Below are 26,115 nucleotides of genomic sequence, written 5' to 3'. Positions count from 1 at the left end.
ATGTTCGAACCCAACCAAAGCTGCTTACGGAGCCGAGCACGCTCGCGTCTGTCTGCGCGTGGCCCTCCGCCGGGATAAGGGGCCGTCGCTGTAAAAGCAGCAGATGGAACGTTTTATCCGAAGTGTCACCTTGTGTGAGGAGGGCGGAGAAAACCATGACTTTCTATAACGTTTAATATTTTAGAGTGTGCGAAGAAATCTCATTGAGACAAAAGAGAGCGGCCGTCCCGCGTGACGCTTGTAATCAGATTACGGCGCGCTCTGCTCCGCGACCTTGGGAGATATTAGGAAGGATTGTGAGAGAGAGACCGTGGGGATCTCCTGTACAGTAAATATATATATATACAGTATGTGTATATAAAATATTGAGAGCGATAGAGGTTTAAGATTACAGGAGGGGGAAGTTTATTTCAAAGAACAAAATGTTATAATCGACAACTAAGAACATTACTGAGAGGGTATTAGATACGTAGAACAGGCTCCCTGCAGAAGTGGTAGAGCCATCTTAACTTCCTGTTCTTGGGATCTATATTATACTTTTCTAAGTTCACATACATTCTGCATGTTAAGTCTTACTTTGCATTAGGGCTGCAACTAACGATTATTTTAATAATCGATTAATCGGCCGATTATTTTTTCGATTAATCGATTAATCGGATAAAAAAAAACAATATGCAAATTTTTCGTTTATTTAAAAGAATTTAATGAACTGGATGTTAAAAAACAACTTAAAATTTACATTAACATTCTTATTTTGTTATGATGTAATAAAAAACAATATTTTCAAAGTACAAGAACCCAAACACAATATTTATGAAACAAAATAACCCCAAACATTCTGAAAAGAGGTGGACTATTACTGTTCAAGAAACTTTGCCCCAGCACTTTGCACTTTGCACCCAGCACTTTGCACCCAGCACTTTGCACCCAGCACTTTGCACCCAGCCCTGGCACTTTGCACCCAGCACTTTGCACCCAGCACTTTGCACCCAGCACTTTGCCCCAGCCCTGGCACTTTGCATCCAGCACTTTGCACCCAGCATTCAGCACTTTGCACCAGCACTTTGCACTTTGCACCCAGCCCTGGCACTTTGCACCCAGCACTTTGCACCCAGCCCTGGCACTTTGCACCCAGCACTGGCACTTTGCACCCAGCACTTTGCACTGTGCCCCTGCACCCAGTCTCTAACTCTGCCCTGCACCCAGCCCTGCCCCCACATTCTGCCCTGCCCCCACACTCACACTCTGCCCTGCACCCACTCTGCCCTGCACCCACACTCACACCCTGCCCTGCATCCCCACCCCCACTCTGCCCTGCACCCAGTCTCCCACTCTGCTCTGCACCCACACTCACACCCTGCATCCCCACCCCCACTCTGCCCTGCACCCAGTCTCCTGCCCTGCACCCCCCACCCCCACTCTGCCCTGCACCCCCACCCCCACTCTGCCCTGCACCCCCACTCTGCCCTGCACCCACACTCACGAACCGCTCTGTGCGAATGGAGCCACTCGCACAGAGCGAACCGCTCTGTGCGAATGGAGCCACTCGCACAGAGCGAACCGCTCTGTGCGAATGGAGCCACTCGCACAGAGCGAACCGCTCTGTGCGAATGGAGCCACTCGCACAGAGCGAACCGCTCTGTGCGAGTGGAGCCACTCGCACAGAGCGAACCGCTCTGTGCGAGTGGAGCCACTCGCACAGAGCGAACCGCTCTGTGCGAGTGGAGCCACTCGCACAGAGCGAACCGCTCTGTGCGAGTGGCTCCATTCGCACAGAGCGATTCGCTCTGTGCGAGTGGCTCTGTGCGATCCGTGCACATAGACATGAAGAATACTTACCTCCGGAACGCGTCACATCCGTCACGTAGCTAGAAGGCGGAGACTGCAGAACGTGTAGCAGAAGCGGGGAACGCTCGCGGAGGTAAGTAAAAGGAGCCGAGTGCTCCAACAACGAATTGATCACTCGATTAATCGATAACGGAAATCGTTATCGATGATTTCCGTTATCGATTATTATCGATTTTATCGATTCGTTGTTTCAGCTCTACTTTGCATCCTCGCCGTGAGATATCTGTGATAATAGCGTTACGGAGGGACCTGCGCGTCGGGAAACAATCTTTGGCGCTAGAGGCTCCTGCGCCGTCCGCTAAAACAATGTGGGGAGAGAACAGGAAGTGGATGGCGACTTCCTGTTTGGGCCAACGCAATCCCCCAGCGCGCAGTTTGTCGGGTACTGGTACCTCCCTTTAATATTAGAGTGAATTCCAGCTGGTAGTTACAGATGTGATTTTCTTGAGGATTGACCTGCAGATATTTCATTCATCGCTATTTTATAATTCATTAACACTACAAAGAAACCGCGCGGATGACCTGTGATGGGTCGGCGGGTATATTTTTTCTGCGTTTTGCAGCTAAATGCAATGCTAGACTTTCTTGGCCAGGCCGCAGGCTTTTCTAACAGTGAATTAAATGAGCTTTTGGTTTTCCGCCTCTATTCTCTATATCTTTCCATTTCACGGAGCGCACTTACAGCAGCCGCGCGGAATGAGAGTGACCGATCTGATAACGCAGCGTGGCTGGGGTTCTGCAGAGCCCTGCCATGTGAAGAATAACCGATTGTCTTTGCCAGACAGAGCACAGAAGATTATCTGGTGTAAAAAGTCAGGGAGAGAGTATAATTATTTCTGGAATGCGAAAAAGAGATCACTTTGCCCCAAAAAACTAAGAGCACAATGTCATAGTTATAATAATTATTATTTTTAATTATATTATTTTTATTATTAAAAACTAAGAACACAATGTCATAGTTATAATAATTATTAAACTTTTTATTTAAATTATTATTAAAAACTAAGAACACAGTGTCATATTTATAATAAACATTTTATTTAAATTATTATTATTAATCCCAAGTGTTTATAATAATTAATAAACATCGTATTATTATTCATAGGGAGAGATGTTTTTTCTGTGTTTATTCTCCATATCTAATCATTAAATTTTTTTTTTTTTACATTTTTTTTATTATTTTCTGTTGAGACGTTAAAATATTCTCATTATGCTTTCTTTTCTGGTTAATTTAATAATAGATAATGGGTTATTTCCCATGATCTACCCTTTTTGCAACCGAGCTCCTTCTCCTCGGATACCAATCCGACCCACAATCTCCAACGACTCCTCAGGCCGTGTTTTCCCGGATTGTAACTCTTTCCGTAATCTAAAGGAGTTCTGAAAAATGAAACCTCGTTAAGCCGATAGGACTCCTGCCCTAACCCTGCGCGAGAGCAGATACTCAGTAACCGGCGCACTTCCAGGGACCCCCCCCCCCGGCCTCACCGCCATACCCAGCAGAACGACACCAGAGTCTGTGAGTTAAGGTAAAAGCCCCAGGTGCCGTGCCTTAACCGCATCGTGAAGATGATGAGGGTACTCGTGCTGTTGTAAAGCCATGGAAGAACACCGTGGCATGGTAGTCTTCTTCTGGAACCAAACTCTCCCAAGAGGAGAACCACTGAAGTCTTAAAGGTCATGTTGGGAGCCAGAAGATCAACCCAAATCCCCCACCAAAAAGTCTTCAGGGACCCGTCTCCGCTGTGGCATTCCTGATTCAAAACCACACAAGCCATGAGCGCCCAACCCGGTGGCCCCACAAGGACACCTCGGACTTCCCTGCGTCCTCAGCCTCAACGATCAAGCTCTCACCTCTCATGGCTTCCTTCACATCTCCACCCCGTCGGTGATCTCAGGACCTCAACCAGCCCTCCTCGTCATTACAGAATGATAAATGGCGATCGAAGAGTGTTTGGCCAACGACCCGTTGAACATGGCGGTGGATGCCGGCGGCTTCAGAGCCCCACCGCTCCCTGAACAACGTTAAAATACAACGAGGAACTTCAGGACACAATGCGCGTTCCAAAAAATATTCACTATTCTGAAGAAGAGGACTCCGGAAGGAATAATACATTTCAGGGGCGTCCCACTCGAGTCATTTTGTTAAATTCAGGCGCATTTATGTTGAATGCTGATTTTGCTTGTCATGGATTTCGTCGGTCTAGTATGGATTCAGGAGCCGTATGTCTACCCCATGCATGTTTAATACCCCTCACTGTATTACCCTCTACCACTTCTGCTGGGAGGCTGCTCCACTTATCTGCCACCCTCACTAAAGTAAAACTTCCTTACATTAGGAATAATAAAAGCATTCCCATTCTGCAGACACTTGTCCCCCCGGCGTGTTGCGTGTTGATGTAGCTGCCACGTCTTTAACACACATACGTGTTCGGCTATATTATTCCTTAACCTTTTTATAGCATCGTGGGGGCGAGTTGCAGCGTGAGCTTCGCCCTGTGACGCACCAAAAGGGTTAACCAATGACGTTAGACCTTTATACTCCTAGCCCTGCAAAATGATTTACCGCAGAAAAAGAAATCCCCGGAGAAATTACTCGATAACGTCTAATTCCATCTGAAGACCCCCCTCCCCCGCTCTCTGTGACCCGTCCGTTTCTCCCGGAAATTATTACAGGCGCTCCAGGGAGCAGGATCGCAGCCGCCGGCCACAAAAACGGGGCCAGATCCTCGCGTTTCCGCTTACAGGCAGCTCGGAAAATGCCAGAAATGGTCAAAGATTCCCAAGTTTCACGGATTGAGAGACCGGACGCTCTCTTTATTTCAAATTCTGATACATTTTAAAATTTTAAGAAAATGACATTTTGCATTTCTTTGGTTTGTTAGAAAGTCCTATGCGGGCGGCCGGCGGGAGTCCCGGCAGAGTAATCGGGACCCTCGGCAGAGTAATCGGGACCCTCGACCAAACGCTTTTCCCGTCTGTTAATTGAAGTATTTAGGGGTCGCGATAAGGACGCGGTTCTGAAGGAATAGATTGCAAGCTCACAAGAGCAAGGCTCTCTTCTCCTGCAACACCTTAGTAACTTAGTCATTTATGTTGAGTAAAGACCGAAGTCCATCATCTCCCCCCCCTCTACCGATCCTTCCTGCGTTTGATCCATGAAGAAGGCAAGGTATTTTTCAGAATTTTGCCCCAAAAACTTATTTGTGACCCCAAAAAGCAGACAGATTTCTTCTTGGATCAAGAAGCTCTAAAATATTCTTGTTTATCCCGTCATTTCTAGCCCTGTATGTTCTGCTTTTACCCCTTTTTCGGAGGCATCCGGTTTATCTGATAGAACCTCCTCTCTCGGCAGTGGATTCCGTACCTTTACTGCCCTCACTGTAAAGAATCCCTTCCTTTGTTGTCTGTGAAATCCTCGCTCTTCTGTAACAGAAATGGAATAATAATAATAATAGTTTAAGTACACAATTATCTTTTTTCCATTTTGGGGTTTCAATGGTTATTACCCCAAAAACACATAAAATAATAAATCCGACCCCATAGTCTCCGTAGACGGGTAAATATCGCTGGCACCGGATCTCCGGGAATCATAGATGGGAGCAGACCTTGGAGCGAGGGCCAAGCCGGGGCTTTCTATCACCGGAAGCGACTCCTCTCCTGCCTGCCGGTTCTTGGTTATGTAGGAGAGGACTTCCGCCAGCTCTGCACCCTGGGCGGTCACCCAGCGGCTATAATGTATGGCTGGCAAGTGGAATGCCCCGATGGGTTAATAATCAGATTGCAGTAAAGCAAGCAAAGCTAATAGTAATTTTTTTATATATATATCCCTGGAATATGTTTCTAGGCCGTGCCGGTAACTCGGCAGCGACACCACGAGGTCCGCTTCCCACCGCTGAAGTTCCATCGTTGACCTAGAATATCAGACGCTGGTTTCTAATAATGTGTTTAGAGATTTCCGCTGGTCGTCATTAAAATGTATTATTATTATTATTACCGCGTTTGCTCGATTATAAGACGACCCCGCAAAATTTGAATATTACCTTAGGGAACAAAAGCCTGAATATAAGACGACCCTATAGGAGAAATTCACATGTAAACGATTTTTTTCATATTTAATAAAAACTGATTGAGAAAAATGCATTTTTTTGTTTTTATTTCCTTTTATTTGCCAACCCACCCCCAGTTATGCGCATCTCACCCCAGATATGCCTTATACCCCCCCTTATGCCACTCTTACCCTCCCCCGACTTACCAGTGCTTCCCTAGACTTGTCCCGGTGCTTCAGATTCCTTGGTGTGTAGTGGGAGCAGCCGGTGAAGGTCTGCGTGATGCACACAGAGAACCTCCGCTGCTGCTGGCACTTCCCCCGGGGCTTCTATGAATGAGCACCGGAAGGTCATGTGACGCTGGCGCTCCGTCATAGAAGCCGGACTGCAGCGCCCTACAGTTTACTATGTACCGTCCTGGGGGGGATATGTCGCTGCATACCGTCCTGGGGGGGATATATCGCTGTATGGAGTGCTGGGGGAGGTAAATTATGGGTTATTAGCTCCATTCTGAGTAATAAAGGGGTTATTCTTTTCATAGAAGCATTTTTTGGTTATTCTGACGTTAGTATTTGTTAGGTAGTTGGTGACAGGGATCCTAAAATAACAAGGAGCTGCCGACATAAAAGGATAAAAGTTTAAGAAAAACTGGGAACCACATTCAGGGTTCCGGAGCGAGACCTCCTGCTGCAGAGGAATATTATATATATATATATATACATGCGCAGGGAACGCGGGGTCCAACGCTGCTCATTCATAGTCATTAACAATGAACTCAGCAGGGACTTTCTAGCCGTTAATCCACGCAGAGCTCCTGTCCCTCCGGCCCAAAATACGCCTTTAATTAACCGAGTTGCTGGACTCCGCGTCTCTAAAGCCCGGTATACGGATGCACACCTGGCTCGTAGCGCAGATAAGCACCCGCCTGGCACCGTATTGTTATAAGGGCATCTCTCTAATTTACTAATTAAACTCCCGCCTGGTAATCCGCACAGGACGGAGGGGAGGCCGTTATCGCTGTTCCTGGCTCTGGGACCCGCATTAGCCGTAGCCTCCTCAGGTCCCACCTCAGGAGAGACTGTCAGTTCATTCATTCATTCATTCATTCACAAAGAGGTGCGGATTAAGAGACTCCGCGTTAATCCATTTAAGAGGCAACGGAAATAGGAAGCTGATAACGCACGCAACCTGTCCTTGAAATGTTACCTTCAAAGAGCCTCCTTCTTCCGTAACGACTCCACATTCTACAAAAGTTACCAAGAAACTCGATTACCTTTCACTTTGACTTCAAAAAGCGTCACAGGTACATTACCCTCCATACACTATCACACATTATCAGTCATGTGATATTTGGGGGACTTTCCCGGCTCAAACACCACACTGAGCTGATGCTTTATGGCGATGCTAATGAAGTCCCTTCCTCCATAGACTTTCATTACTCAGTGTCCAACTGGGTGATTAAGACTGAGTCATTCTATTGTTTCCCGCAGGCAGCATGATAAGGAGTCGGGGTGTTTAGTAGATCAGGGATCGGATAACAGAGTGAGAACGCAAACAAACAGCTGATATGCAGCTGCCTAAAAAAAATATTACGGGGCAAAAAACTACAACCGGGGTTAAAAAAAAAAAAAAAAAAAAAAGGATAGCGCGTAATATCCCTCGGCTGAGATACTTGGTTTAAAGGTTTGAATGCTGGGATCTGTGAGCGTGGCAGGGTCAGCGTTATCCAATCCGGCCTGAAAATCCCCCCCCCCAACCCCACCCTTATAAAGGCTGCCTGAGCCAATCAGCTACTTACAAACGGGAGAGCGGTAACCTAACGGGGAGGAATAATCCTGCAGATGCATAGAATAAGAAGTTAAAATGCTGATGGGATACTATAAAGTGTAGTCTATTCACTATAAAGATCCATTGGGTTCAGGGATTATGGAAGATCCACATGAACGCTGAGATCTTCTATGCTACAAGAACAGCACAAATATCGCAAATATGCAGCTGTGAACCCCTGTATAACGCCCAAAATATCAGGTTTTATATGCATTATGTGATAATAAAAAGAAATAACTGTGTGTTTAAATCCAATATACACATAGGAGAGATAATATAATAAATGATTGTTATTATTATTCTTGTTATGCTATATTAGTATTATGGTATATTATTAGGATTAGTAGCAGTAGTATTAATATTATTGTGTATTCTTGTTCTTGTTGTTGTTAAGTATAGTAAGAATAATAAGAATAATATACATTAATTGTTATTATTGTTATTAATATTATTTTTAGACAATAAGAATATAGATTTTATTATTATTGTGTATTATTGTGATATCTAGTATTATTTATTGTTATCAAAGAATAAACACTGTGAAGATACTACTTCATCACGTAGATAGATATTTTGACTCACTCTCTGTTAATTCCTCCCCAGAGTCCCCACACGCCCTTCTCAGATATGGCGGACGACGAGAAGATATTCAACGGGGGGGACGAGGTTTGGCAGAACCAAAGCCAAAGTGTTTCCGAGATCAACGAGGAGGATCTGGACGGCATTCGTCAAAAGGAGGAGGCTGTGAAACAGATTGAGGTACGCGGCGCTCCAACAACGTCGTTCTCACATCTCGTGTCCTCATGCGCAGTCATTCCCAGCCGCTCCGACCACGCAGGCTTTCAGGATCTCCTCAGATGTGCGCAGGAGGACCACTTGATGAAAAAAGTGGGGTGTAGGGTGTAGTGCGTGAGAGCGCATGCAGCGAGGGGGCGCGTCTGTGGAGCCAAGGAGCTCTGCAGAGTGTCTCCCAGAGAAATACTCTGCACAGGAGAGTTCGGGGTTAATTAATGTTCCTACATATATTTAAAGCTTGTGATCACGGTGTCGGTATACAGGGGCAGCACCCCTGAGATGGGTTTCTCGCGGCCGGACCCCCCCGCTGCTCCATCATGCGCCTCTCCCAATGTTTCCAGGTCCTGCCGCAAGGTTACGACGCTCAAAATAGTCTCGGCAGCCTGTGTCTAACAAGTGGAGCCTGCGTGCAGGAGCTTCAGGTCCTCCTCATCAGCCTGTAGCTCCGGCTATCCTAGAAACACAGAACCTGCCGGCAGATCGGCCCCATCCGGCCCCCGCCTAGTCACCCGGTTCTCCTGTTGTAAAGACTCAAACCTTAATCAGTCGTTGGTCTCATCTTAGATTCAGGAGCCGTATGTCTATCCCATGCATGTTTAATACCCTCACTGTATTACCCTCTACCACTTCTGCTTGAACGCTGTTCCACTTACCTACCACCCTCTGAGTAACGTTAAACCTCCTTACATTACATCTAAGCCTCTGATCCTCTGGTTTTGGATTATGGCCTCTTGTTCTAACATTTCTCCTCCGTTGACCTAACCCTAATGCATATAATCTGCCGTGTATACACAGGGGAACGGTAATCGGCGCCGCGTCCTCCATGCTCAGCACTTTCCGACGGCCTCGCTTTCACCGCCTGCTCTATGGCTGTAAACGTCACGTTCCTCCTGTTCTTACGTCGGTCACTTGGCATCCATCTTCATTCCGAGCCGTATCGTGGCAATTAAGGACTTGGGCAGACTGGGGTCGTGGCGCTGTCACACAGCGCACCTCTGCATGATGCATGCGCGAGCCGTCCGCGGCCATTAAATCATCGAGTCCCCTGACAGCCGTTCTCACCCAGACACTTTGTAGCCGAGCCGCGTTAGAGGCTTCTATGGAAATGGCTCGTTGTTTCTAGGTTATGGTAACGGAACTCGGACGGTTTATATATAATAACCCTTTATATTCCACAAATACCAACTTAATAATAGAAATTACAAAATTCCTTCAAACTAAGCCCTGTATACAGTAATATAACCCCCCAGCGCTGTATACAGTAATAACCCCCCAGCGCTGTATACAGTAATATAACCCCCCAGCGCTGTATACAGTAATAACCCCCCAGCGCTGTATACAGTAATATAACCCCCCAGCGCTGTATACAGTAATATAACCCCCAGCGCTGTATACAGTAATATAACCCCCCAGCGCTGTATACAGTAATATAACCCCCAGCGCTGTATACAGTAATATAACCCCCAGCGCTGTATACAGTAATATAACCCCCCAGCGCTGTATACAGTAATATAACCCCCAGCGCTGTATACAGTAATATAACCCCCCAGCGCTGTATACAGTAATATAACCCCCAGCGCTGTATACAGTAATATAACCCCCCAGCGCTGTATACAGTAATATAACCCCCCAGCGCTGTATACAGTAATATAACCCCCCAGCGCTGTATACAGTAATATAACCCCCCAGCGCTGTATACAGTAATATAACCCCCAGCGCTGTATACAGTAATATAACCCCCAGCGCTGTATACAGTAATATAACCCCCAGCGCTGTATACAGTAATATAACCCCCCAGCGCTGTATACAGTAATATAACCCCCAACGCTGTATACAGTAATATAACCCCCCAGCGCTGTATACAGTAATATAACCCCCCAGCGCTGTATACAGTAATATAACCCCCCAGCGCTGTATACAGTAATATAACCCCCAGCGCTGTATACAGTAATATAACCCCCAGCGCTGTATACAGTAATATAACCCCCAGCACTGTATACAGTAATATAACCTCCCAGCGCTGTATACAGTAATATAACCTCCCAGCGCTGTATACAGTAATATAACCCCCCAGCGCTGTATACAGTAATATAACCCCCAGCGCTGTATACAGTAATATAACCCCCAGCGCTGTATACAGTAATATAACCCCCCAGCGCTGTATACAGTAATATAACCCCCCAGCACTGTATACAGTAATATAACACCCCCAGCACTGTATACAGTAATATAACCCCCCAGCACTGTATACAGTAATATAACCCCCCAGCGCTGTATACAGTAATATAACCCCCAGCACTGTATACAGTAATATAACCCCCCAGCACTGTATACAGTAATATAACCCCCCAGCGCTGTATACAGTAATATAACCCCCCAGCGCTGTATACAGTAATATAACCCCCAGCGCTGTATACAGTAATATAACCCCCAGCACTGTATACAGTAATATAACCCCCAGCGCTGTATACAGTAATATAACCCCCAGCGCTGTACACAGTAATATAACCCCCCAGCGCTGTATACAGTAATATAACCCCCCAGCGCTGTATACAGTAATATAACCCCCCAGCGCTGTATACAGTAATATAACCCCCAGCGCTGTATACAGTAATATACCCCCCAGCACTGTATACAGTAATATAACCCCCAGCGCTGTACACAGTAATATAACCCCCAGCGCTGTACACAGTAATATAACCCCCCAGCGCTGTATACAGTAATATAACCCCCCCAGCGCTGTATACAGTAATATAACCCCCCAGCGCTGTATACAGTAATATAACCCCCCAGCGCTGTATACAGTAATATAACCCCCAGCGCTGTATACAGTAATATAACCCCCCAGCGCTGTATACAGTAATATACCCCCCAGCACTGTATACAGTAATATAACCCCCAGCGCTGTATACAGTAATATAACCCCCCAGCGCTGTACACAGTAATATAACCCCCCAGCGCTGTATACAGTAATATAACCCCCAGCGCTGTATACAGTAATATAACCCCCCAGCGCTGTATACAGTAATATAACCCCCCAGCGCTGTATACAGTAATATAACCCCCAGCGCTGTATACAGTAATATAACCCCCCAGCGCTGTATACAGTAATATAACCCCCAGCGCTGTATACAGTAATATAACCCCCCAGCGCTGTATACAGTAATATAACCCCCCAGCGCTGTATACAGTAATATAACCCCCAGCTCTGTATACAGTAATATAACCCCCAGCTCTGTATACAGTAATATAACCCCCAGCTCTGTATACAGTAATATAACCCCCAGCGCTGTATACAGTAATATAACCCCCAGCGCTGTATACAGTAATATAACCCCCAGCGCTGTATACAGTAATATAACCCCCCAGCGCTGTATACAGTAATATAACCCCCCAGCGCTGTATACAGTAATATAACCCCCAGCGCTGTATACAGTAATATAACCCCCCAGCGCTGTATACAGTAATATAACCCCCCAGCGCTGTATACAGTAATATAACCCCCCAGCACTGTATACAGTAATATAACCCCCAGCGCTGTATACAGTAATATAACCCCCAGCGCTGTATACAGTAATATAACCCCCAGTGCTGTATTGCGTTATATATAATATTTATTATATTATGGGGCAAAAACTACAACTGGGTTAAAAAAGAAAACAGCGCAATATTTTAAAAGCATATTTGGATCTGATACGAGGAATAACATTGTTGGCGGGAGATTCCGCTTTAATTTCCCATCTTGATTATACTTCCAAACATCAACAACAATGTGAGGTATCTGAATCTGAGCGGCTGCCCCTCGTAGATCTTCCCCGGTCGGTCCTCAGACTGAGGGCGGATATTCGGTTATTAGACGCAGCTTCACATCGCATTCACAGACTCGCTTTGATCGCATTCACCGTCTTGTAATTATGTTGCCCACTGAAGTAATGCCTTCCCCGTCCTTTTTAAAGCTTTTGTTTTACTTGGGCAAAACAGGAATTAACCCTTTCAGCTTTGTAAAGCAGATAAACTTTAACAGATCTGCCGTTTAATCCCCCCCCAAGGTTTAATCACAAAAAACGCACAGGAGTGATGGGAGTGATAAAGGGCCTCTTTACGCCTATGAAGAGATTCCATTAAAAATCAGCCGTTTACAACTACAAAACAAGGACTTTTCTAAGAGACCCCAAACCTTTGACGGTACTGTGAGTAATTATAAAATGATAAAGTGACACTTTAGGTGAAAATTGATTTATTCTAGAAGGCGTCACCAATAAAATATCCCTAAATCTCTCTGCTGCATCAAAGATGGCCCCCCTTGCCTTTGGGGAATTGCAGTAGATTTCGGGCTCCAGCTGGCTGTTTGCGCATGCAGTCGTGTTCTTGCCGGAACGGGGTTTAATGTTTGTGTTTTAGCCTAAACTCCTACTGCCGAGGTGATGGTCGGGGCACAGATCTCCTCCGTGCGTGTAAATACCGAGCGGGTGCCCGCGGACGGTTATTGTAGATACCGTAGAGAACAGAACAGAACCCGCCAGATCGGCAGAAGAAGAAGACGATGTGCCCGAGGAGAGGAACGTAGGAAAGAGGAGGACGCGGTGAGGGCACACTGAGGACACGCTCAGACACGCTCGCCCTCGTGCAGCCTACAGACCTCCACCGATGGCTTCCTACACCTCCTGCAACTATGTATCCGTCTCGTTACATACAGAGAAGCGGACGTCCAAGTGCGTAGGAGAACGAGGACAGGCGTGGGATCTGTATGGACCAGCGGCGCCTCTTTACCGTTCTTTATAACTCATAGTTAATGCATACCCCCCAAGTGTCCCTATTTAGTCTGACCAGTCCTTTTTTGCTTCTCAAACCCCTGCTGCCCCTCTCTCCTCCCCTGATGCCCGTCTGTTATAGGAGGTCGGAATGTTTGCTGGGTATGAGGGGATCGCAGGGTTCTACAGCCCTAAAAGCCCCGATAATGTGTATAGAAACAGCAGGAAACGGCTTAATAAATAAAAAACAGTAAATAAAACCTGTTATTTTTCTAAATACGCAAACAGCAGGATAATCCTTGTTTTCTTTCTTTCTGCCCCGGTATGAAGCTGCTTTATTCCTGCCGCTCTGTCCCGCTCCCACCTATCGGGCCCTCAGCCGGCCGCTAATGAAGTCTGGCGCCATTCTTCTTCTTTCAGGCTTCGTTGACAGGAAAGGCTTCGGTTTGACGCCGGGCGTTTTTCTGCCGCCGGTGTCCGCGCCGTGGGATTTACAGCCGGGCGGAATATTGAATTCCATCTCCAAACAAAATCCCCGCCGTCCGCAGAGCAGAGAGGGCAAAGAGCGAGAGACGAAGGGAAAAAATATCTCCTTTCTCTACAACGTTCCCAAAACTCGGAGCTCAAAAGGCCAACTATTATTAATTTTTGATCGATTTCGATATCATTTTAAATGAGATCTTTTATTTTGTGCTCTTTTGAGGTCAGTGTACCCGGTCCGGCCGTGAAGAGGCAATCGGTGCGTAGCGGGTATGTGATGGATAAAAGAAACGCTCTTCCTTTAGATTGTAAGCTCTTGGGTGCAGTAGTATCTTGTGTCTGTTGAATCGGTCGAAAAGGCCAGCCTTGGCCAACGTTAAACCGTTTAATGTGCCTTTAATATTTAAAATTGGTCTTTTATACCGGCCTTTTTTAGGCATTCTTTAGAAATGTACTTACTTTAGGGAGAAGCTGCAGCTCTGCCTCCTCTGTGGTTTGACAATTCTCCCCAACTGATTGGCTGCTTGAAACAACCAATCGGCGACAGGAGAACATACCCATAGAAATCAATAGGAGAGCTGCCTGCCCAAACACATGGGGGAGGGGGGGATCTCCCTCCGTATTCACCAAGCCAAGAATATAGGGCGGGGGAAGGGGCAAATGCGTATGAGGGGCTTCCACAGAATCCCCCCATTCACGTGCATGCAGAGTTAAAGAGCTCTCTCAGCTGTCGTATGCATTAAAGCGTGTCCGGTGGCTGGAGTGTCCCTTTTAATTAGCTCTCCTTAATAAGGACAGGCTGCCCTGTAACGTGTGTCTTTAATCACTCATGTTCAGGGGTTAAACAGCCTTTGGATCAGATGTAGCTGAACGAATCCGATATTACGTTCGCAGAGCGGGGGCTCCCGGGGGGCGGCCTGCCTGCCAGCGAACGCACTCTTTATTTTACTAATACATAACCCAAATGCAGTGACGTTATGCGATAAGTCAGAAAGCCGTTTGCCGTGATGTATGACCCGTCCGTCGCGGGCCGCACGTAACGCTTTAATGTGCCTGTAGGGTGTATCTGCTGTGGCAGTCGCGCAGGTCGCCGTGTCACAGCAGAAGATTTCATTCGCTGCCCTCATTATACGGCGTTCTTCCAGAATGTATCGTGAGGCCGGACTGATATATTTCTCAGGACTAAACATAGTAAAAAGAAAAAAAAAACTACATTTATATAAGCCTTCGTGACCTCAGAGGTCTCTTGTTCGGGTGGGAGAGGGAATTATGTGTTACCCCTGCCTGAAAATGTAATTGATGTTTTAATTGAGATGCCTGAGCTCAAGGTGGGATGTCAGCCGTCAGAGAATGGTTCTGGACGGCCCTATCTAACATGTATGATTCTGCTCTATGGACGCGCCGTTTAGTGACTAAATCCCTAGACAGGGACTCGTTCTATACTCTTGTGCCTCACCTCTTCCTTTTCACCATTTTTATTTGTTTATTTTTTTAATGATTTTTTGTTTCAAAAAGCAGCGTTTCTAAGCGTGCGCGCGTCCGTGCGGGAGCCCCCCGATCCCCGGGCTATAAATACCGTGCCGCGTTTAATAAGCGCCACTTCTGTTTTCCGTGCGAAGTAAAAATACATATATTGCTGCAACTAGGTCGCGGTTAGCAGGTACATAAACCTGTCGGACTCTGACGGGAAATGACAGGGCGTAAAGCAGAAAATAACACCTCGCCGTCCGCGGCTCCTCGCCCGCCATGCCTTTAATTGCAGAAGTCACAGCGTGAAATTCCCTCGGCAGAATGCACCAAGGGTTAAGAATCTGCTCACGACGGCAAAAACGTCTGTTTTAAGGAACTTCTACGCTGCCAGCGCCCCGGGAAACCGTTCGCACCTCGCTATTTATTTATTTATTTTTTTTTTTTTAAACCTGTTTACAAGAGCATGTATTTATATTAATCAACAATTATTATTATTAACCTTTTATTTGTATAAAAATAAATTAAATAATATTATGAATATTATATAGTTCAGGTTATTTATTATTTAGAATATAGAATTTTATATAATATAAAAAAAATATTGTAAATATATAGTTTAGGTTTTTTAATATTTAGAATATAGAATTTTATATAATGTAAAAAATATAAATATTATATAGTTTAGGTAATATTTAGAATATAGAATTTTATGTAATACAAAAATTATTATATAGGTTAGGTTATTTAATATTTAGAATATAGAATTTTATATAATATAAAAAATATTATACATATTTAATCTAAATAATTTTTTATTTAAATGATATAATATATTTATAAAATAATGTCATTTTATTTCCGCAGCGCTGTACAATGTTTATAAAGGCTTTTAGTGAAATGCTGGTTTTTATACTGCAAAAAAAATGTTTAAAAACAAAAAATGAAACAAACTTTTTTTTCTGTTTTTTTCAATTCTGCAAAATCGGTCAAACCAATTTAATTTAAACACAATTTGTTCCTAAATCAGGGAGTTAGAACTCTTGTGCGAACTCCTTAAGTTAATAATGCCCAGTATCGAAAATGAAGACTTTTTGGCTACAAAAAGAAATCTAACCGGCCCCGAGATTCTATGGAGTCACTTGGAAAATTCCAAGCGAGAAATAAGATATTTTTATCCGGTGGCTATAACGGGATGCGGTTAACGAGCTTTAATATTAATTCCATCTCTGGTACTTAATATTCCCTTTTTTGAGCTTTTCCTGGTAAATCAGATTCATAAATTAGAAGCTCGTTTATTTTTAGATTTGCAGAGGGAAAAATAAGCAATTTGTGAAATTACTGCAGACACATTATTCTAAAAATATTGATTCCCCCCCCCCAACAGTAATGAAAACCAGTGAATATGTTAGAGATGGGGGGGTTTGCACGCTGGTGCCGGCCTCCTCCTGGACGCATATCCGTGTAATGACTTTGCTTTTAGTAAAATGTGCTGTTTGGCCAGTTTTAATGCAGCAAAATGTATACTGATGCGCAGACTTCTCTGGGGTTCTGTATTAGTATGAGATGTATTGTGGGTAAACTCCAAGGTTGGAGCCGATGCCCGGAAATCCTGCTCGTCAGCAGAACAAGAGGTCTGTGATTCATTATGACGTAGTCTGCGCAGGGACTGCACCCAGCTCTCTCTGAGGTACCTAGTTTCTGCTGATGGGCGGAATTACTGGGGAGCCGCAGGACTTTAGAGGCTGCAATCACTCTGATAATGACGAGCCAGCGGGTGGGAGAGGTAACAGAGACTTGAGGCCAGGAGAAATGTGGCGTGGCGTGAATGTCCCTCTATCAGTGGTGTGAGTTCTGTTCTTGTAGGAGTCTATGTGAGTGCATGTCTGTGAGCCTCTGTGACTTGGTTTTGTCTTTGAGTTGTGTGACTGCCTGGAAATATTCATGTATCAAAAACAAATTATTCTAATTTATAACACCAATAACATTTACCAATGTGCCGACTTGATAGACGCCTGTAACTCCAGAGAGTTTGATACCCCTGAACAGCAGCCTCCTGTACGCTTAGGAGACCTGGGACTGAAGGCCAAGCTTGGGCTCCAGTGGACTCTGGTAGTGAAGACTGAGCTTGGGCTCCAGTGGACTCTGGGAGTGAAGACTGAGCTTGGACTCCAGTGGACTCTGGGAGTGAAGGCCGAGCTTGGGCTCCAGTGGACTCTGGGAGTGAAGACTGAGCTTGGGCTCCAGTAGACTCTAGGAGTGAAGGCCGAGCTTGGGCTCCAGTAGACTCTGGGAGTGAAGGCCGAGCTTGGGCTCCAGTAGACTCTGGGAGGGAAGGCCGAGCTTGGCCTCCAGTAGACTCTGGGAGGGAAGGCCGAGCTTGGCCTCCAGTAGACTCTGGGAGTGAAGGCCGAGCTTGGGCTCCAGTAGATTCTGGGAGTGAAGGCCGAGCTTGGGCTCCAGTAGACTCTGGGACTGAAGGCCGAGCTTGGGTTCCATTAGACTCTGAGACTGAAGGCCATGCTGGGCTCCAGTAGACTCTGGGAGTAAAGGCTGGTCTTGGGCTATGCTGGAGCAATTTTGAGTTTGGATCAAACTTACATACAGCAAATGTGTGACAGAAACATGATGATGAACGTGGGGTAACAGGCTGGTAAAACAAAGGTTTTCTTCCAAACTTTCCGCCATTCTTGAAACGTGAGGAAAAGTTTCCTCCCAACCCCAGCTATGAGAGGGAATTACCTTTTAGAATCCTTGTTAGGTCTATAATCCCAGAGAAAATTCCTAAACCACATGATTTTCCAAATCGGGCTTCCTAAACCTGGGGCGTTTTCTCCTATGACCGATACAGCGTTGCCCCATGTAAGGCTTCCCTGGGGGTATTGGGTAACATTTTATGAGAACGTCACAAAGATTGGAATCAAACCAAGAGGACATCTACTAAAAATTTAGCCAAAGCATCTAAATTCTCACATGAAAATTATTGTAAAAGAAAAAAAAAACTGTATGTAAGCAATTTCTGACATTAAAAACGTTAAATACCCCAACTGTGCCAGGCTATTATTATTTTTTTTCACCCCAGTCGTATGTTTCGTATGCAGAACAAGCCACAGGTGGCTAGAATTTGCCGAGCATTTTATAGAAGCAAGTTTTTCACAATTTTCTTTTTCTTTTATAGGAAAATTTTGGATTATAAACAAAGAGAGATTTATCGATGTTAAAAAAAAGTCGAAATGCATCTGTTAACCCCTCTGGCAGTCCGTTAAATGGCAGCTGTCAGGAAATGTTTTTCGGCGTCATATCTGAGGACGGCGCTTTATGGCAGGGCTGCGCGTCGACTATTTTATAGGCTCTTATAGACCGTGCGATTATTTTACAACAGATGCAAATGGCACTTGGGACAGATTTATAGACAAGAACATAAACGGTACAGATTGTAAACACAACACAGAATATATCAAGAAAACGAGAAAACTGATACGAAGTCACTGGAAAAATCACCAGGGATTCATGGAAATGAAGATTTTCTGGGGTTTTGGTAAAAAAACAAAAAACGCATGTTCTTACTAATATATCAGGATTGACGGGAGAGAAGCTGAACTATCGAAAGGTTGATTGTTGTATTATATGTATTTTGATTATTAGAATTTTAGTTGTTTTTTTCTGCATTTAAATGACATTTTTTATTGCCTTAAATTTGGCTGATTTTTTTTTTTATGACTGCTGTGAATTTGGATAGTTTTGCTATAGACAACTTTTACATAACTTTACATAATTTACACTTTATCTGGGGATCTTTTATATGGAAGGAAATAATAATAAAAAAAAAATAGAAAAAAAAACAAATATATATATATATATATATAAATATGTGTGAACCAGCAGAGGTGGTAGAGGCTGATAGAGTGAGGAAATGTAAACATGCATGGGATAGACATACGGCTCCTGATTAAGGTTTGAGTCTTTACAGCAGGAGAAATTGGCGACTAGATGGTTCCGGAATGTTCATTCGTCCCCAATGGATTCTCCAGGACTAGCCTTAATAATGTCTCCAGAAGAACCTTGGAGATACTTCTTGTCCATGCGCGATCTTTACATGCTGACCCTGAATTAATTCTGGGATTCTTTATGGCGATGCTAATGAAGTCCGTTCCTCCATAGACTTGTATTAATCAGAGTGTCCGGCTGGGTGATTAAGACCAATCCATTCTATTGTTCCCCACAGGCAGTATGATAAGGAGTCGGGGGGTTTAGTAGATCGGGGATCAGATACAAACGGCTGATATGCAGCTGCCTGAAAACATTATATTACGGGGCAAAAACTACAGGCAGACGCTGCCCTTTTAAATGAGATTTGTCACTAAAGCGATGTAATGGTGTCATCCGGTTAAAGCAATATCTGCGTTAGAATCCCGCCCTCTGGTTACACCGCGGGAGCCGAGCCGCCTCTTGTTCCCTTATTTTGAATGTTTTCTGGTAAATCTAGTTGGCCCTCGTTAGCTGGAGGCAGCCTCGTGCGGCTGCGGAGACAAAACCAAAAACGTGATCTTTCGAGTCTGAATTCTCTGTGCTTTTTCCCCGACCCCGCGTCCCAAAGCGTCTCGACATTTTATAATCTTAGAGAACGGTCACCCTGGGTAACCAATGAGCGCGGCCGGCGAGCCTTATAAGATTCTTTGCCCAAGGTCATGTGGGCCATCCTGGCACCATAATTATAAAGAGTTGGCCGTCTGTAGTTTTTAGACAGGCCCCTCTGAGCAAAGTTTTGTCTTAAATTCCTGATTATTACAGCGAAACCCCACTTTGAATTGATTAATGAGGTTCAAATTAGCTATAACCTGGTATCGGCGTCTCTAGCGACCCCCTCGTGTCTTGTTGTGCGTCTCGCCGCAGCCTTTGGTCCTCAGTGTTTGGGATGTATGTGGAAAGACTTTACCGGTTAAAGTAACTCGACATTAAAATATTTACTGATTGGGTCCGGTGACGTCACACACCGTGTAATCTCTACCTGACGGGGGAATTTCGATTTGAAAAAAACCTTTTTTTCCCCTCTTTTTTTGTTTTTGTTTATTTTCATGCCTTTAAAGGGTCAAAAAGTTGTGCCGTGTTATTATTATTTTTATCCACACTATTGCTTGTTTCATGTTTATTAGAATTGTAAAAATTGACCAAAATATCGCAGAATCCCAGTGTTCTGCGAACGTTCCGTTTCCGTGAGTTCCGCTGTTAATATTTATTTATATATTTTAATATTTTTTTATTTCTTTTTCCTTTCCAGAGCGACATGATTGATGTGAACCAGATAGTGAAGGACTTGTCATCCATCGTCTACGACCAAGGAGATTCTATAGGTAGGTGAAGGCGCGGGGAACCCTGCGGTGTCTGCGGGCTGTGCAGAAAAATATACGTCTTTCTGTCACCTCGTTATATAAGACGAAGCTTGCGTTTAATGTCGGAAATCTGTCACATTTCACCAAATTCTACACTTCTATACATTAAATAAACCTACATTTATAACGGGAACATAGGCAGTGCATGCACAGTGGCAAGAAAAAAAAAGTTAAGGAACCCTCTGGAATTAGCGGGTTTTCTGCATAAAATGCGATCCGATCTACATCTAAGTCACCGGTATCGACAAACACAACGCGCTTCAGCTAATAACACCAGGGCCGGACTGGGACTGAAAAGCAGCCCTGGAAAAATTTGGAGACCAGCCCCATATAGTTTATCTCACGGTGAAGCTCTTATACCCACACGCACCCCTTATACACACCCGAGTCACACTATGTGCCATTCTTTTTATCTCATTATTTGTATTAAAATGCCAGAAAGCAAAAGTGTTAAAAGGCCCTAATAAATGAAATACATTACACAGAATGGGATCAAAACATTTACTACTGCGAACATTTTTAGATGAAAGAGTTCCATTTTATTCAGTGGAACAAAACAGTGATCACATTATTCTTCACGATATTCTGGTAAGAAACTTTTGTTTCTTTATTAATTCATGTAGACTATTTTTTCCATATTTAATAAAAGCTATGATTGAGACATGTTTGGTTTTTATTTCCTTTCATTTGACAACCTACCCCCGAGTTATGCACCTCTGCCCCCAGGCTTGCCACTCTGCCCCCCTGATATGCCTTCTAACCTCCTATATGCCACTCTGCCATTTAGGGGGTTAAAAGGCATATCATGGGACAGAGTGGCATATAGTGGGTATAAGGCATTCCTGGAGGCAGAGTGGCATGAAGGGGGTTAAAATGCATATCATGGGACAGAGTGGCATATAGTGGGTATAAGGCATTCCTGGAGGCAGAGTGGCATGAAGGGGGTTAAAAGGCATATCATGGGGCACTCTGCCTCCAGAAAAGCCTTATGCCCCCTATATGCCACTCTGCCTCCCTGATATGCTTTATACCCTCCTATATGCCACTCCGCCTCCAGAAATGCCTTATACCCCCTATATGCCACTCTGTCCCATGATATGCCTTCTAACCTCCTATATGCCACTCTGCCATTTAGGGGGTTAAAAGGCATATCATGGGACAGAGTGGCATATAGTGGGTATAAGGCATTCCTGGAGGCAGAGTGGCATGAAGGGGGTTAAAATGCATATCATGGGACAGAGTGGCATATAGTGGGTATAAGGCATTCCTGGAGGCAGAGTGGCATGAAGGGGGTTAAAAGGCATATCATGGGGCACTCTGCCTCCAGAAAAGCCTTATGCCCCCTATATGCCACTCTGCCTCCCTGATATGCTTTATACCCTCCTATATGCCACTCTGCCCCATAATATGCCTTTTAATCCCCTATATGCCACTCTGCCTCCAGAAATGCCTTTTACTCCCTATGTCACTCTGCCTCCAGAAATGCCTTATACCCCTAATATGCCACTCTGCCTCCCTGATATGCCTCAACCCTCCTATATGCCCCTCTGCCCCGTGATATGCCTTTTAACCCCCCTTTTGCCACTCCACCTCCAGATATGCCTTTTGACCCCCTATATGTCACTCTGCATCCAGAAATACCTTATACCCCTATATGCCACTCTGTCCCATGATATGCCTTCTAACCCCCTATATGCCACTCTGCCATATAGGGGGTTAAAAGGCATATCATGGGACAGAGTGGCATATAGGGGGGTATAAGGCATTTCTGGAGGCAGAGTGGCATAAAGGGGGTTAAAAGGCATATCATGGGGCACTCTGCCTACAGAAAAGGCTTATGCCCCCTATATGCCACTCTGCCTCCCCAATATGCTTTATACCCTCCTATATGCTCCTCTGCCCCATGACATCCCTTTTAACTCCCTTTATGCCACTCTGCCTCCAGATATGCCGTTGACCCCTTATATGTCACTCTGCATCCAGAAATGCCTTATATAAGGCATATCATGGGACAGAGTGGCATATAGGGGGGTATTAGGCATTTCTGGAGGCAGAGTAGCATAAAGGGGGTTAAAAGGCATATCATGGGGCACTCTGCCTCCAGAAAAGCCTTATACCCCCCTATATGCCACTCTGCCTCCCTGATATGCCTCAACCCTCCTATATGCCACTCTGTCCCATGATATGCCTTCTAACCCCTATATGCCACTCTGCCATATAGGAGGTTAAAAGGCATATCATGGGACATTTTTGTTTACTTTATATGGCAAGCCGATCCAGCTTGCCATATTAAATAAAAAAATAATATATGCCACTCTGTCCCATGATATGCCTTCTAACCCCCTATATGCCACTCTGCCATATAGGGGGTTAAAAGGCATATCATGGGACAGAGTGGCATATAGGGGGGTATAAGGCATTTCTCTGTCCCATGATATACCTTTTAACCCCCTATATGTCACTCTGCATCCAGAAATGCCTTATACCCCTATATGCAACTCTGACATATAGGGGGTTAAAAGGCATATCATGGGACAGAGTGGCATATAGGGGGATATAAGGCATTTCTGGAGGCAGAGTGGCATATAGGGGGACACGCTTACATACACACACGCCGATTTTTTTTGTTTTTAACAAATACAAAACACATAATACAGTAGAAAAAATACATCATTTTACTCACCTTCTACTTCTCTTGACTTCCTGGTAGCTGCACACTGTTCTCCTCTATGCTGACAGCCAGGATGCCACTGACCTGACATCCGGTGCTGCAACAGTCTGAGCGCGAGGGGGCGGAGCTTCCACCTCACACTGCTCCCATCACTATGCAGCCATCAGACTGCTGGGAATGTAATCTGAACGGCCGGTGCGTGCTGATGCCGCCGGCCGGAGCTACTTTAACACTTTTTTTTTTTATTTATATGGTAAGCTGGATCGGCTCGCCATATAAAGTAAAAAAAAAAGTATTAAAGCAGAGCCGGCCGGCGGCATCAGCACGCACCGGCCGTTCAGATTACATTCCCAGCAATCTGATGGCCGCATAGTGATGGGAGCAGCGTGAGGGGTGAAAGGTTAGTGCGAGGGGCGGAGCTTTCACCCCTCACACTGCTCCCATCACTAGGCGGCCATCGCACACGGCTGCTGGGTGCTGATGCCGGCCGGCTGGCCGGCCGCATCAGCACCCAGCGGCCGCTTTGATTAGATTTCGGGCAGCCTGGGGAGCAATTGCCCCCTGCCCAGCCCGCCCCTGGCACCGAGGGAGGCGTTGAATGCCATTTGCAGCCGCTCAGCGGCTGTCTTCAGGGTAAGTCTGCTGGCCGCCCAGCCCACGGACCTTCCGGCCCACCGGGAAATTTCCCGGTATCCCGGTGGGCCAGTCCGGCCCTGAATAACACGCAGACACTGACGATCGCTCGTGTCTGTATCGCACACGTTAGACGGTCGCGCTGCGGGTGGAGAAAGTAAGCGAACTCTTGGGTTTAATCACCGGCCGAACCTCCTTTGGCAGCAATAACCGCCAACGAGCGATTCCGGTAGCTGCGGATCCGACCCGCGCAGCGTTCAGGGGGGATTTCGGACCGTTCTTCCTTACAGATCTGCTTAAACTCGGCCATGTTCCTGGGACGACTGGTGGGAACGGCTCTCGAGGTCATTCCGTAGCGTGTCTAATGGGTAAAGGTCTGGGCTCTGTCCGGGTCGCCCCAAAAGGCGGATTTTCTTTTTTTAAGCCGTTCTGTAGCAGATTTCCTTTGATCTTCGGGGTCGTTGTCCGGCTGCATCACCCAACTTCTACGGAGCTTCAGCTGCTGGACGATTATCCTGTAGGATTCGCTGATAAACTTGGGAATTCATCTCTGTAGCGTTGTGGAGCGACAAGATGCTCTTCGGCAAACATTGATGTTAAATTGTAGAGCAGCGGCAGCAGCTCCCTCTGTGGTGTCCGGCCGTGGACTCCGTGGCTGTTCAGTGTTTTGCGGATGGTAGCCTCAGACAGGGATGTTAACGACTTTCAATGACTCCGTCGAGCCTTAAGCTGTTACTCTGGGGTTCTTTTTTACCTCATTGCGCATTTTGCATCTTATCCTTGGAATCATCTCTGCTGGGTGTCCTCTTCTAGGGAGAGGAGCCCCAGTACTAAATCACCTCCATTTATTCACAAGTGCGGACTGATGAAACTCTTTGAGATTACTTTTAACCCCTTCCGGTTTTACGCAAATCTATAATTATCTTTTGTTGAAGTCATCAGCCTGGGGATTCGCGTACTTTCTCCCAACCCTCACTGTGAATGTTTGAGATGTAATCAATAGGGACGAGAACCATACAATAATGCGTGTTATTAGTTACAAACTGATTGTGTTCATTATTGGAACTTAGATGAAGATCATGTCATACTTTAAGACAAATTTCTTGCCAATTTATTAGAAACCCGTCTAATGTGTAAGCAGTCATCTTCTCTTCCTGGTCTCAGGATCTGCATTATTATTCCTCCCCAATAAGTTATCACTCCCCTCTAGTTTTAACCTTTGTAAGGCTGGGGTAAGAATAAAGGGAGGAAAACCGATTGGATAATACTAACGGTGCCACTTTTTGCCACAGATATCACTTGTCCCCGTTTACAACAAACATCTCCCAGTTAATTTAGATGGTTGACAAAAAGTGGAAGCCTTTATTTTAGAGTAACCCAGAGAAGATGACTTTTTAAAAAAGAGATTTCCCCGTTTAGACGTCCGGCATTAACACTGCGCTCTATCTAATCGCAGACAGCATTGAAGCCAACATCGAGAGCGCGTCTTCCAACATAGAATCTGCAAACCGCCAGCTGGCCAGGGCTGGCCAGCACCAAGTAAGTAAAAGCTGCCTTAAGGCTGGTGTTCTGTTTATCAGAAAGGGAAACCATTTTTTAATCCAAGATGGCAGGAGGATTTTTCTATGTGGGTTTCCCACCATAAATTGCAGGCTTCTAATTATTGTTGGCTGAGAAGTTTTTGTCACCGTCCGTTATGTGGAAAGCTCTCGTTGTATAAATCTGATACGTTGAACCTGTTTAGAGACGCACAGGCAGTCTATGTAGGTGGTATCGTGTAAAATGCCAAACTTGTCACATGTTGCGTTCCATTCAGGCAGCCTGAAGATATTTGGGTGAAGGTAAGTAGTTTCGGGGGCCGGTGTAAGTTTAGAAAGGGTCGGTAAGCCTGGGAGGTGGGGGTTCTTCTGAATATGGGGTGAAACCTTAGGAGTTGAGGTTTGTTGGAACAGCACAAGAGATATTATTAGGAGTAAAGAAAGGTTTTACAAGGAGAGAGAGATAAATGTATGCTCTATGGGGCTCCCAGGAGAGTATTTAATGTATGCTCTATGGGGCTCCCAGGAGAGTATTTAATGTATGCTCTATGGGGCTCCCAGGAGAGTATTTAATGTATGCTCTATGGGTCTCCCAGAACGCTATTCAAGGATCCCTTAAGATTGCCAAAAAAGTTGTAGCGAATGGGGGGAGTTGTTCCAATATTT

General features: G+C 45.3%; 1 protein-coding gene across 3 annotated transcripts in view; it reads left to right on the top strand.

Moving 5' to 3' along the window:
* Nucleotides 1-26,115, top strand: part of TSNARE1 (t-SNARE domain containing 1) — a 143,423-nt gene that overhangs the window by 61,063 nt on the left and 56,245 nt on the right. For all 3 annotated transcript variants that reach the window (XM_053466304.1, XM_053466302.1, XM_053466303.1), the window contains 3 exons: nucleotides 8,328-8,483; nucleotides 20,496-20,568; nucleotides 25,368-25,450. In XM_053466304.1, coding sequence (XP_053322279.1) covers nucleotides 8,328-8,483; nucleotides 20,496-20,568; nucleotides 25,368-25,450 — 312 coding nt within the window. The remainder of the gene's footprint in view (nucleotides 1-8,327; nucleotides 8,484-20,495; nucleotides 20,569-25,367; nucleotides 25,451-26,115) is intronic.

This window comes from Spea bombifrons, chromosome 5 (assembly GCF_027358695.1).
Source record: "Spea bombifrons isolate aSpeBom1 chromosome 5, aSpeBom1.2.pri, whole genome shotgun sequence".
Taxonomy (NCBI): domain Eukaryota; kingdom Metazoa; phylum Chordata; class Amphibia; order Anura; family Pelobatidae; genus Spea; species Spea bombifrons.
Note: the sequence above shows the minus strand (reverse complement) of the source record. Positions and strands in the feature narration are given on the sequence as shown.